Raw genomic sequence first — 14,461 nt, forward strand, 5'->3', positions numbered from 1 at the left:
TATTGATGCATTGAAATAGCAGACTGGTAACATCTTTAAGCAGAGATTTCCTGGAAGTGCAGTAAAATCAGTAGCACAAGTGGCAGAAAGCAAATCACTTATACAAATGAGGCAGAGTTTGAAATATGTCTGCATTCATCTGAAAGTTACAACACCCAGAGCAAGTGCTGGTTGGGGATTTTGGGTGTTTGGTTTGATTTATGTTTGTTCTGTTTCGTTTTTTACTTCAAGGTAATTCTGTGCATAAATATTGCAGGAAACTTCAATGAATTATTTCATTTTAGTATCCATTTAATTTCTATGGCGGGGGATTCTAACTAACTCTAAGCTTTTAACTCTTTCCACTTACCACAAGATGTGAATTCATCTTCCTCCCCTTCAGTTAATTTAAAGTAAGAAGTAATGAAGGTCCTTGGGGCATCTCTTACAACTATGGTTCTTTGTCAGGAGGAGATTTAACCTACAGGTTGCAGTAATGCAGGTGATCAAATGCCAGAAAAACAGCACTGAAATTAGACATCCTCTTGAACATTACTTATTTATATTGTCCTGCTCAAACCCTTCTGCAGCCTTCATTTCACAGAACACCTTATTTCCTTGTAAGATTAATTTCTCCATGTCATAGTACTTAAAGGGGATTCAAAGTGGAACATCTAACTACATTAAAAAAAAAAATTAATTTGGTTTGTAGGAAACCAAGACAATTGAGTCATGCAACCTGATATTTCAGAGATTTATTGAATATGCCATAGATAAATGCCATTTTAAAAATCTCTTCCTGTTCTGTGGTACAGTGAATCAAAACATGTTTGAAGAGCTTTTCTTCTAGACTGGCATTCATATATTCTTTAGACTCACTGTATAAACATGCTGCACACACTTCATGCATGCCTGTGTGCCAGGGGGAGTGACAAGGCATTAAATAGAGTGATTTACAGATTACAGTGGGCTTTCACCCATTTGCATCAATGTGTCTGGGTTTGCAAGGTTTTCTAAATATATGCTGAAAGGACAAAATGTGTCAAAGAATAAAAAGCTCTAACTTTCTCATTCTACTCTGAGGATCAATTGCTGTTAAAAATTATACTCCTACATAAACATACAGTGGCACTTACAGTCAGCTCTCATTTTTTTTTTCTTTACCAAAAGTGCTTTAGACTTACTGCTGTGCTCAGAGCTATGCTAAATCCCATGCAAAGCAAACTTTTCACAACAGCATCCTGAGGACTTTGATGCCTCATCTGCTAAGATGAGCCAGAGAGGGCTCTGGGGAGACCTTAGAGAGCCTTCCAGTACCTAAAGTGGGCAAGAGGGTCTTCAAGAGAGATGGAGCAGGACTTTTTACCAGGACATGTAATGACAAGAAAAGGGGCAGTGGTTTTAAACTGAGAGCAGGTTTAGATTAGATATGAGGAAGAAATTCTTTACTGTGAGGATGGTGAGGCACAGGGACAGAAAAAGTTGTGGGTGACCCATCCCTGGAAGCGTTCAAGGCCAGGTTGGATGGTGCTTTGAGAAAGCTGGTCTGGTCAGAGGGGTCCCTGCCCCCATGGGTTGGAACTAGATGATCTTTAGGGTCCCTTCCAACCCAAACTGCTCTATGATTCCATGTTATGTTAGAAGATCCAACTGATGTAAACCTGAGGAATAATTTTGGAATCTGAAGATAAATTTGAGCTTGTAACGCACAAATTGGAGCTGTAAAAACTATTTTAATTTTTCCCGCTTGGTAGAATAGAACAGATGTCTGTGATTACTGTTTTGTTCTGAAGCTCTGCTTCATTTTAAGGTGCTCTGTTGCATGTGTTTGATTTTTTAACACTTACTTTCACAAATCCCTTCCTTACTAACATAAAGTACTAAGGATCTGAGCTGATCAATACAATGTTTCAGTGTGTGTTATTTCAGCTTGTGTGAAATAGTCTGAATTTAGTTTTCTAGAGACATAAATAAGAATTCTATCTCAATAACTTGTTTCTTTCCCAGCATTAGGTTCCCTTATAGGTACAATAAATACCTTAATTTTTTCAAGAAGTGATGACTGTCTACAAAATATGAGTAAAAGATACCATATTTCAGCTTAATAAGCTCATCTGTGGAACAAACATAAAGCTATTTCCATTATTTGTATGTGTATTCATAGTATTAAAAATAAAGGAGTCCTAGTTTTCTTTTCTAAATATTGCTTTCCATTGCAGTATATCAAACCATCCTTTGTAGTTTTTCAAATTCAAGAGGACTATGTTTACTTGTAACTCATTAGGCAAAACATTTTTTAAAAAGTGGGATTGCCACTAAAAAAGCCCCTTCAGGTGAGTTAAGTAAGGTAGCTACTGCACTTCAGCTTGAAAACTTACTCAATTTTAATATTAAAATATTGCACAACCATAACTTTCTCTGCTGGTATTTTTTTTTTTTTTTATGATTGCATTGAGAAAAGTACGTGTAGGAGGAGATATCAACATACATGGGAACATAATTATTCTCAAGTAGGTGCTGCACATTCAGCTTAGGCTCAGTGAAATGCTTGAGATTTCTTGAGCATAATAATTTCTTTTCAAAATATTGCAAGCTCTGGGATTTTTTCTGCTGGATGTGTGCTACAACTGTTGAAGCCAAATTTTTCTTCTGGTTTTGAGGGTGTTTTTTTGTCATCAACTCTGAGGCCAGGCAGGAAGTGAGCAGTATTAGTTTTCCTCCAGAAGGATCACTGCAGTGAGCCTTGCCAAAACTGAGACACAGAAAGCCAAAAGAAGTGGCTACTGGAACTGATTTTTTGAATAACCATAGGATCAATTCAGATGTAAGTTATAAATTCTGCTGTCCTGCAGACTGCTGTGGAGTCAGAGTGTCTTATTTCTGTAGGCTGTGCTTCTGCCTGATGAACTGTCCTGTTGGTACTTCAAAACAAAGCAGCAGTGGTGAGGTTTTAAACTTTGGGTGCTCAAGGATTGATGAAGCCGTAAAACACTTTTCACAGGAATACAAGGTACAGATTGTATCCTCCACTCTCTTTTAAACATATAAAAATAAAAAGTCTTTAGATTCCATAACTAAAGTGTTTGCATGATGCACAGAGTAGTTTAGCTGGTAGAGGAATAGTTGGAAAATTGCTATGGTGTACTTTGATTTCACATAAATCTCTAATAATAAAATAAATCCTTTTATGGATTACATGTATAGCCTATGACTATAACACCATAAATTATAGTATATTATAAGCATCTATATGAATCTGTAATGGCATGTTATGGCAGCAAAAAGATGACGTGTGTATACTATAACTGGGTGAATTGTCCCTAATCATCTCTCTCTAACCATCCTAATTGTCAGACTGCAATCAAGCCCACAAGGATTGAGCTAATCTTAGATGAAACAGTTTCTAGCAGATGTTTCTTTATTTCTTCAAATCCTAACTTTAAATGGCAGCAGATTTGCAATGTGCAAAATATTAGTAATAAAAAAATGCTGTTAGAAATTTTAGGATTTGAGCTATGATACTAAAATTATCTAACACCAAATTGTAAGCTCTGTAAACTAGAAGTTTAACCTTGCTCCCTAATTTGGATGATGAAATGAAGCTCAAGGGTATATGCAAGGTTAATATATATGAGGAATGTTTCCCTGCTGGAAGGCATTCATAGCATACTTTCAGACAATGTTTCTCATTAAAGACATTATTAGTCCTTTTTTTTTGGTATATATTTGTGGGATTTCTTTAGTCCGGACTTTACAGCTGACTTTACAGCTTTTGCTTTTATTGTCATTGCTTTGTGGTAGATAGTTTGGTAGCATTTGAAGAAAATGTATTGAAATAGGCAAGAGCAGGTGGTGAGCTAGACACAATTGGAAAAAAAAAAAAAAAAAAAAAAGAAGCAAAAAAAGCTACCCAGGCTTATTGCATTTTGTGGTAAAGTCTCAGCCCCACATCCCAGAGCTGCTGACAGGAGCAGGTATGCTCTTGCTTCTGAGCAGGGCTGTGGATTCATTTCATCTCTCCTGTTTGGGTACTGGGTATCAGATGGCTGTGGGCTATCTCTGCCCTGCTGCTGGGACATAGGTGAGTTCCCAGCAGTGTAAAGGAGCAGGAGCTGGCCTCCATTCCCTGCCACTCTGCACCCTCTGTGCTAATTTGGGAGCTCAGTGCTGTGCAGCAGTGCTCTGCCTCTCTTGCTGCTTCATAGGAACCCAGATTTGCCAGCCACAGTGCACCCAATTAGTGCAGAGGGAGCTGCATTTCATTTTTATTGTCAAAAAGGTAGACAGCAAAATCAGAGCTGTTGAAGGGTTGGTAGCTGAGGAAAGTGGATTGCAAGGGGAGGTGTTTTGGTTTGCAGTTCAGGCTTTCTTTTTCCCTGCTGAATTCAGCAGAAGCTCAGATCCTGTAACTTGCTCTTTAGGCTGTGGTATGGATCCCCATTTTCCTCCTGGGCCTTTTTACAGATAATAACTGTGTTTCAATTTCTCCCAAGTTTTACTTGAATGTGTGACAAGTGTTGTTTCATTGAAACAGTAAGGTGTCACCTCTTGTCTCTTCTCCCTTAGCCAAATTATGCACAGAATCAAAAAATGGTGGGTGTCAAAACAATGGTTAAATATGACTTTACTGTGACAACTGTTTTTATTTTTCTCACTATGAACACTATATTTTTAAGTTGCAGCCACAATTTTTAATCTCACAACAAACTGCATGCCTCTCACATACCCCATAGAAATATCCATTTTTAATGGAGATAGCTAGTGAGGTAAACTGGAACACATTCATATTTTAATGTTTTTAATGCATATACTGCAGATGTCTTGTCAAACAGGAGAGCAATGCACATGGCATGTCAGGGATGAGAAACCAACTAGCCTTTCCTGCAGATAATGAGATGTAAATGCAGAACTGAATATTATTATGTCGTTGTCTTCCTGGGAGAAAATTTGATGGGTTATGCTAGCAAAAAGCTCCATGAGTGATGCTTCAGTGCCTGTCCTGGTCAGTGATGGTTTCTGTTAGTAATTAGGAGCTGACTCATTGCTATTTCTCTCAAGAGACAAATGTTTCTACAGCTAGTGGCAGAAAATTAGATGGTTTTCCAATATACCCGAGAAAGCTGCCATTTGTACTGTCTTTTGGATAGGTGCAGGGAGATTTCAGAGCATCTAAAGTGGTTTGGGAAAAAAGCTTATAGTGTTGTAACTTTATTTTGAAAAAAGCATGGGGGATTTAATTTTTTGTTTCTGATTTCTTTTGGGTTGTTTGAGTGTGAAATTTCTGGAGTTATGTGTAGAAACTTGTCAATAAAGATCTCTAAATATTAGCGATGACTGAGAAAGCTTTATTTGCTACAGCTGTGGATAAAAAGAAATGTGAATTTCAAAAGCATTTATTGTAAATGACTAGGAAAAGGCCTTAAATATCTCTGGAAAGTGGAAAATCATGCATAAGATTTCCACTGTAAATTATTTTAGAAAAGGGGGAAAATATTTTCTTCTTTCTGAAAAAAAAATCTAACTGATGGATTTCCTGCAATATGTGTTTTAATGGATTTGTTATGAACAGCCATGACAACAATAAAACAGAATTGTATGTTGTGAGCATGAAAAGTATTGACCCATTCAGAGGCCAAATTTTTGCATATATTAGTCAAGAATATTTAAAAATATGATCATGCTGGAAATGTGAGCTGAGAATGTACTATATTAAGAAGAAGAAAAAAGTAACAAAATAAGACTATGTGGAGATTTCGTAATTAATTGATCTTTTGCAGTGTTTTTAAGTAAAATATAAAAGAAAGGATCTCTGAAAATTAATAGAAATGTAGCAGCATTAGAAGTCAAATTTCTGACTGGAAAGATTTCAGAAATAATTTTTGGGGGGTGATGAGGATATATTATTGCAGGAACCCTGTCAGTAGCAGTATGAGTCTGCTCAGGGTCCGTCTGGAGGAAAGAGGCTTCTCCCCCCCACAAGCTCCTACATTGTGATCAAAATCATTCCCATATGCAAGGGGCAACCTAATCAGTTCTCACCAGACCACAAGTGTGCTGAGTTATTGCCGTGGCTTACTGGTACATAATTGCACAACATCCTGGGTAATGGAATCTGGAGGAATATTTTTTTTTTGTGTGCTTTGCCCATCTTGTAAAACTGAGATAGGAGGGCTGTTGTTTGAAGATGTTCTGCTATGCCTAAGGCTCTGCAGGTAATTTCAATAGAACCCTTCTCAAGGTTGTAATGAACAAGTTTTTGTCTTTCTAATTGATACAGTAATAAAAGAAAACTTTAACCCAGCATGTACTTAATGCCATCTTCCTGAATTTCTCCAGTAAAAAATGCAGTGGCATGGGGTAGACTTTGTGCTGTTTGCCCTTGATACAAAATTTTAAAATCGTATTTGTTGAACAGCGAGTGCTCACCCAAGGATGTAATCCTGATTAAATGATCAAATATTTGGCATTTCTTCAACTAAGCACATGTGGAAAACAGTCTCACAGGAAATACTAAATATTATGGAGACAGCACAGTGAGTGTTCTAATTCACTCAGTTCTGAAAGGACTGATGCTGATTTCTCTCACACTGGCTTCCCCAATTATCTGAGGACTTTAGAAGTCTTTCAGAAGTTTTGATTACAGCCAATGGCATCCTAAAGTAGGCCAGGGATAAAAGAGTATCTCACAGTTCGTGAATAATTGAGTAGGCTTCTGTATAACAATGAGGTGCCTTATGAAAGGCAAATGTTTGTTTGCTGTGTGCTCACATCTGCACCTATTTATTCATATTTATAGGTAAATTCATATGCTAATGCTTTTTCAAACACTAAGATACAAAGTGTCTGTTGGCCTAATAAGGTAAAATGCTGCTGAAATGCAATGGAACTGCATGTGTTTATACCAGATTTAAAATTAGGTTGCAAAAAATAAAATCCAAATGCAAGGATGTATCTTGGCATATGTACACAGAATATCTGAAGTCCTCTTTGGGCCATTTCATTCTTCAGATCTCTTCTTAAAAGTCTGGAAACAACAGATGCCAATAAATTGAAGCAGTTACAGTCTAAAGGATGAACTTATGTTTCTCTCCTCTTGCTATTCAGTGCTCTTTAAAAGCAAAAGCTGTTCATTCCTGCAAGCCTTTGATTGATCTAGGTTCTGAAATGTGTGAGAAGGCTTGATGAGGAGCATCCATGGAGATAACTAGCATTGAGCCCTGCTATTTGATGGCAATTCCCAGCAATAAGGAGGTCAAACCCTTCCTCTAGAATTTCATCAGCTTACCTGCAAAACCTCAAACTCACTTTCACACTGTTCCAAATTGACACCCAGTGAAGAAAATACTGAAGCCATTATTTGTCTGAACCTGCTCCTTTGTCACTAAAGGAAGTGCTTTGGAGTATTCATTAGATGACCTTTAATCTAGGAAATGTTCTCATCTTCACAGGGGCAGATCTGACTCCATGACTATAATGTCTAGTTTGCCTTTTTTGGGGAATATTTCTGATGTACTGGATCTAACTGATACTTCTCATTGCAACAAAATATGACTCTCCCATATATACATATATGCACATTTAAAAATATATTTTAAAAGCCACAAACAAATTTAAAAATAACAAAACAAGACAAAAGAAACCCTCCACCAATCTTTGAAGAAGTTCTGTTAATCAGCACAAATTATTGGTTTCATTGTCACCAGCTGTCAAAAATTCAGGTCATCTGTAAAATGCAGATCCCCTGGCTATGCTAAAACCCACCACGATAGATGATGACTTGGGTTGGTCTGGCTTTTCTAAAGAGAACTGTAAGACATTAAAGGTACATAATAAAAACAAGGAAATTGAGAAAACATTTGAAATTAGGATAGTGGTTTTTACCTTAATAAAGAACTTCCTAGGAAAATACTTTCCTCAGAGGAAGAGAAATGAACTGAAACTACACAAAGACTATAAAAGCCACCCAAGATCCCAGAAGAGTCAGAAGTATTATTAAAAGTGACACTTTTATTAAATGAATAAATATGTTTCTTTTGGACAGTTGGTGCTGCTGTTTTTTATTAAGGTCAAAATAGTGTGAATATTCTTTGTGGAGCTTTTCATGCTACGAAACTGTGTAGAGTTAATATGTTTAATCAAGAAATATCTGTGAGAGCAGTGCTCTAGTTTTGGTAAAGTCAAGTTGCAACACTGCCAAGACGAGATTTGAAGAAAGATCTAATAAAGATGGTTTATGATGTCCCAAAGTGTAATGTCATTTTTTTTCAGGAAATATGATATTGTCTTTGCTTTCCCTCAGGATAGGTGAAGTAATTTCTGAGATAGAAAGTATGGTTGTACAGTTGCCACTTTACAGCCTTAGTAGAAAAAGCCTATAAGTTGTATGCTTTGTAAGAAGTATACTTGCAGAGGATTTAATTACATACCATGTTTTCTTCTAAAAATCTTCATTATTAAACATACTGATGTAGCCCAATGGTAGAGCTTTAAAAGAAAACACTTATTTTGACTGATAACATTCATCTTAGTGGCAACAGGATAGTGTCAGTAGTATTATATCATAATGTCGTTAATTAAGCTTAATTATTTTAATTACATTATATTTTCTTCTTGTTCTCAGTTTAGACAGCAGATTGAGGGGAAAACTCTGCCTGCTCTGATTTCCTTGGGGTTTTTATTATTTAGTTTTTTTGTAGTGGGAGGTATGGTTGATCCAAAATTAATAGTACTGTATTTCTTGTGCTGTGTCATTAAATTTTGTAGAATTTGTACTGAATTAAGGCTCTTATTGTATAGCCAGTGGAATCATTAAGTAGTGTTGAGTTTTGGACTTTCTTCAATGTGGTCTTGAATTAATAACATCAAATTATATCCATTATTGTTTATAGAGCTGTCCAAGTACTGGAGAGAAGAATGAAATAAACTGCTGTCATAGATTATAAAACTAGATTGATATCTAATCTCTTACTTGCATAATATAGTCTAGAGGATTTTCATTAATCAGCTTCTCTTTGAACTGCAAGTGTTTGATTATTTGTTAGTTTAAATATTTTTTTTAAAATTCTGGTTGCGACAATATGATCAGAATGCTTGATAGGTGGTGTAATAAAGTCCTCTGGTTTAAAGATGCTTTTAAAGCAAAGTCTAGTGTTTTTCTCGTTAAAAAAAGTTTGGGAGGATTTTAGTTTTTACTATGTGCTCCCAAAGTTTACTAATCTGAATAGTTTTTCTTAGAATGTTTGCCGTTGAACTGAGAGAACTAGATATTGTTGCCCAGAAATAGTCACATTAGTTCTTACTTCTGCCTTGTTTTCTCTTCTATGTACACAATGATGCTAAAGGTGATTACAGTGCTCTGTTAAAAGCTGCAATGAATGTTTCTCAATGGTATTAATCCTGTCATAGAAAAAGAGGACAGAAAAATGTGAAAGCTAGAAATGTGTGGAGTGATTTCTGAAAGAGTTTTCTCTAATGACAGTCTTACAATGCTTCATATTCAAAGTTCATTAATTTACTTGTATCTCAGGTATTGCAAATTTTGATAGTAATGGCAGAAATTGAAGCAAAAAAGTTTACAAAGGATTGGAAATCAATATGTATAAATTGACAAACTGGTATACTTTTATAGAAATAATTGATGCTCCCAGTATTTTCCAGACTCTTAAAGTAAAATACTGTCATTTTAAAATTTCTTCCTAAGCCAATTCTGTAACTGAATACATCTATAATACTGTCCACCTTTAAAGAAAAACTAATAGAATCCATTGATTATGTTCACAGATTTTTAGGCGTTGTTGGTTGGTTTTCAAGAAGGCTTCCAGTAAAGGACCCAGGAGGCTAGAAAAATTTCCAGATGAGAAGGCAGCATATTTCAGGAACTTTCACAAGGTAAGTCATGCCTTCCTCATTAACTGAAGCATTGCCTGTTTACCACTTTTCCTTGGGAAGAGCGTGTTCTTGCTATGTCTGATTTGCAAATCATACAGTGAAAGGCTTGTTAAAAACCTAATCCTGGCAGTGAAAGCAGAGTAAAACATCCATAAGTCTCAGTGATGCAGGAGAGATTTCACACTTTTTTTACCCAGATGAGCACAAGACCCTCAATATATGTGAAGCAACAGAATGGTGTTTTTTTTAATTAAACACTCGTAGTTTGGAAATGTGTGAAATTGGCTGTCTGTTCAAATTTTTAATCAGTAGTTGTTAGCTAAGTATTAAACAAATTCTGAAAATGCTAAATGCTCCAGTTGTAATGGTGACATTCTTCAAATGTGTAAGGTTTTTTCCCAGAACTCAAGATTCACAAGCCCTGTCAACAAAAAGTAGTTTTAGCAATAAAAATCAGGATTTATTGAATGAGATTCTCTCTGCTTCCTCTATCACTCACACTTCAGTGATGGGAAACAAGGTATTTGAGCATTTCTTCTTCTTTCTGTCTCATAAGTTACTGTTATCAGCCCCCCCCCCCAAGTCTGTCACTAGACTTCATGTTCCTAATCCTAAAACAGTCAGGGATCTGTGCTTGTACTACTGTCTTCTATCAAGTCAGCTTTATGACATATCAATATTACATATTCCATTACACCTGTCAAGTTGAAACACAAAGGTGACTTAACCAAGGGCCACACAGCAAGCAGTGGAAAAGTGTGAAGGTAAGCATTGGTCTCTTGAAAGCAGGTGAGGTGTTTTCACCATAAAACTACAAATTGGCCTTCAGGTTCCAAACAGTTCCAGTAGCCAGACTGCCCTAGCATGGGTTCCCCTGTGGGGACACAAGTCCTGCCAGCTCCTCTCTCCATGGATCCACAGGCCAGGAGCCTGCTCCAATGTGGGCTTCTGATGTGGCCACAGTCCTTTTGCAAGGGAAGAGCTTTGGGGAAGTTTTTGTGTTGTTTTGTTTTAATTGTTTTTTGAGCCTGTTATGCCTGTAGCATACTTAATGTGTTAAAGGACTCTAAAAGACTTCACATGTCACTTGTAAACTGCCATAATTGTAGAAAAATAATATGAAATGCAGGGATTTTTTGGGAAACTAAGAAAGTAACATAGATACCAATGCAGCTGCATGTTATAGTATTGATGGAAGAGTCCTTATTTGCAAATGGAAAGGATGGGTGTTACTCTTCATCATCTGTTTTTTCCCCTCTTATGCCCAATAGGATAGGAAGGAAAGTAAAAGAAATGGATACTCTTTTCTATTTAAAAGGATAATGTGTTTCTGGCTGAAAAAAAATTGTATCTGTTCACTTGGATTATATCTATTTTTCAAATAAAGCCATGAAATAATTTCTGAAGGTATATTAATACAAAATAGAAACCCAGAATCTTATTCTCTGGCTTGATTTTTTCCCAAGGATATTTTATTATTTCAGAGTTATTATTCTCCTCAATTGCCTCCATTCTGATAAATAAAATAGTGGTGAAGTAGATGTGCATGAGTTATGAATAATCATCAAGCATGGCTATTGAGGGAACAGTGCAGGTTGTTATAGGATCAAATGCAGTTATTTGATTGCTGGTGTATGAAAATACTCTGATTTTCTTTCTTTCTTTCTTTCTTTCTTTCTTTCTTTCTTTCTTTCTTTCTTTCTTTCTTTCTTTCTTTCTTTCTTTCTTTCTCTCCTTCCTTCCTTCCTTCCTTCCTTCCTAGAGCTCTTTATTGATTTCTTATATTTCAAAAAAAGTTGTTCAAAATGAATATTTATCTCTAGTCAGTGCAAACTCTTAGCTCTTTAGAAATTCTCCATTTCCTTTCTCACTCACAGAATACAAAGAGGGCATATGGTACAAGAAGTTGAAGATTAACTCTGAACAGTGAGAATCAATGAAAAAAAGTATTATATATTAAAGAACTGAGATTTCGTGCTTTTAAAAACAAAAAATTAAAATATAAGTTGCAAGCCTGACTCCTTATGAAAGGGCAACATGCATAAAGGTACTAAAGGCTCTGTTTACTTGCTAATATTTATATAAGACTCTCTCTGTATCTTCACCCTGAGATCCTTTTTGCTATACAACTTTCTTTACAAGTATTAGAAGAGGTTGGTGTAGAGGACTACTCAGAATGCACTGTGTTTTTCTGGCAATTTATATCCTTCAGACTTTCAGATCAGTTACCTTGGGAGAAGGCCTAGGAGTAGCACAGAATTAGATGGTGTTGTGCAATTGTTTGAGCTTTGTTATGCAGAGATATGGAAGAATATTATACATATCAACTGGAAATATACCCAAAATTAATACCTTTGATTTATCTGTGCTCAAATAAATATTCAGGATCACAAACAGTATCCTGACATAAGTAAATCATCAAGCTATCCACTTTTCCATGTTTGAGCTTGAAATGAGGCTCAGATGAAATTCCTCTTTAAAGGAGTTTACAAAGATGACTATATTTCCCATATTTATGTAATAAACTTGTGTACTGGGCAATAAGACTTATAGAAGAGGCTAAACAAAGGAAAAAACCCAGAACTGGTAACACAAAGCTAAGATAATTAAAAATAGAGACATTTACATATGCTAAATAAATAGTCATTAATGAGTAAAAAAACTGTTCTCTTTAGAAAATTGATTCCCTTCCCTCCAGTATCCAGACTATGTAGGTGTTTATTTGTTATTCCATAATTCTGTAAATTGCTTTTGTGCATTGCTTTGGTGTTGAGTTTTTTTTACTAGTAATTTTCTTACTATAAATAACAGTAATGGCATTAGTCCTAGACAAGTGCCTCCTGACAGCAATAGTGCATATTACATTCATTAGCCAAAATGTGACCTCATCTGTTCCTTGCAGTTTCTGGTATCAAATTAAAACTTCTCATTACTGTAAATTTAGACATTGCACTCTTGCTCAGGTAAGTTTATGGCTTAGCTGTTCTGTTTTCCCTTGAACATTCATCAGGGAGGTTGTGCAGTACAGCTGTGTTGACTCTCATTGCTCCCTCCAAAGAGAGAATAAAATAGCAATAGCTCTGCACCCATGCCAGGGGTGGGTATGTTCTTGGTTGACACCCCTGCACTGTCAGAATAGACCAAAAACAGACATCACAGCTTTTCCAACTTAAAAGAGAGTAAAAATTAAAAAGATTTCTTATTTCAGTTATAGAATATATAAAATATATAAAAAAGTGAATTTTTCATGCTTTGGAGATGTACTGATGAGGCAGTACCAGTGCCTGTAACCCATTAGGAGAGGCTTTCAGGAGCATCACAGAATGTCAACATGGTTAAATGACAACATGAAGATTACTAGAAATAGAGATCAAATGTCCAAACCTAGACTGTATCCAAATGACCTAGAAAAAGCATTACACTGTTGGCCTATTAATTGTTAAGGCAGAATTAGAAAGAGCAAAGTAGAGCTTGAAGAGCAACTAACCAGAATAGATTCTGTCCCATCAGGATCAAAAGCCTTGCCAAAGACCCCAGAGCATGAAGCAAATGTGCAAGGAGAGTAGAAATAAACACTTTCTTGTTGGGGTTTACTGTAGAGAAAAGTGCTGTGCTCTGGTGAGGGTTCTGTGGACAGATCTTTGTGTTATAAACTCAACCATAGGTACTTCAGGGCCAGCTACACAGAGAGCAGCTACTCCAGAGCCCAAATGCCACTTAAGGGTGACATAGCTGAAATACTAATGCTAGAACATAAATACCAACATGGGAATCAACAAATAAGGATTCTTCCATTCCTTGTAAATTGTCCAGCTCCATTCTTCTTCACTTATAAGCTAAATAGCCTTCACATGAAGTGAAGGTGCTGGGAGTTGGTCTGTCCCTGACAAGACCTTGGAGCAAGACAAGCTTGAGTCTGTTGGTGCTAGTGTGCTTACCCTTCAAATAAATAGCTGACATCTGGCATAGAGATCAAGACTTACTGATTTAATCCCACCAATATCAGAGATTTTTCTGTTAAGATTGTGTAAACAGCAGCTATCTCTAAGGTTTTGAGTTTTATGTTAGCAAGATTAAAGTAGGATAAAATTTTTAGATTTATGTTGTTTTTCCTGTCATTATGTTTGATTATGATGTGCTTTATATAAATCTGCAAATGAAAAAGGAAATAAATTGCAAAACATTTTAGCAATGACTTCTGATAGTGAAAAATGTATATGGGACAGATGGTGTTAAGCACATTATATAATATGTGTCCACAAAAATAGATAATAATCAAGAAAAAGAACAGCAGTAGCCTTCTAACTGTAGTTTACTGGATTAAATTTGTGACCAGGGCCACACAATGGTAGATACCTTAGAATTTTATTTCATGGCTTGCTTGTCCTGAAGAAATTTGTGGAATGGAATCCCAGTGACTTATGGCAAGTTCTTGTATCAGCTGCAGCAGCTTCCTGAGCACTTCTTGTCAGGGTCTCCTGTGCATGTGTGTGCACAAGTGCACACCCAGATAGTCCTGTTTGGTTAGAGGGAGAAGGGGACAGGTTCTCTTTGTGCAGAAACAATAAGATATTTATTTTTCCACAGCACAACT

General features: G+C 36.2%; 1 protein-coding gene across 1 annotated transcript in view; it reads left to right on the forward strand.

The window, feature by feature from the left end:
• The window catches only part of DOK6 (docking protein 6), a 238,747-nt gene that overhangs the window by 81,112 nt on the left and 143,174 nt on the right, over positions 1–14,461 (forward strand). The window contains exon 2 of the mRNA XM_056484076.1: positions 9,760–9,867. Coding sequence (XP_056340051.1) covers positions 9,760–9,867 — 108 coding nt within the window. The remainder of the gene's footprint in view (positions 1–9,759; positions 9,868–14,461) is intronic.

The sequence above is a fragment of the Oenanthe melanoleuca genome, chromosome 2 (genome assembly GCF_029582105.1).
Source record: "Oenanthe melanoleuca isolate GR-GAL-2019-014 chromosome 2, OMel1.0, whole genome shotgun sequence".
NCBI lineage: Eukaryota > Metazoa > Chordata > Aves > Passeriformes > Muscicapidae > Oenanthe > Oenanthe melanoleuca.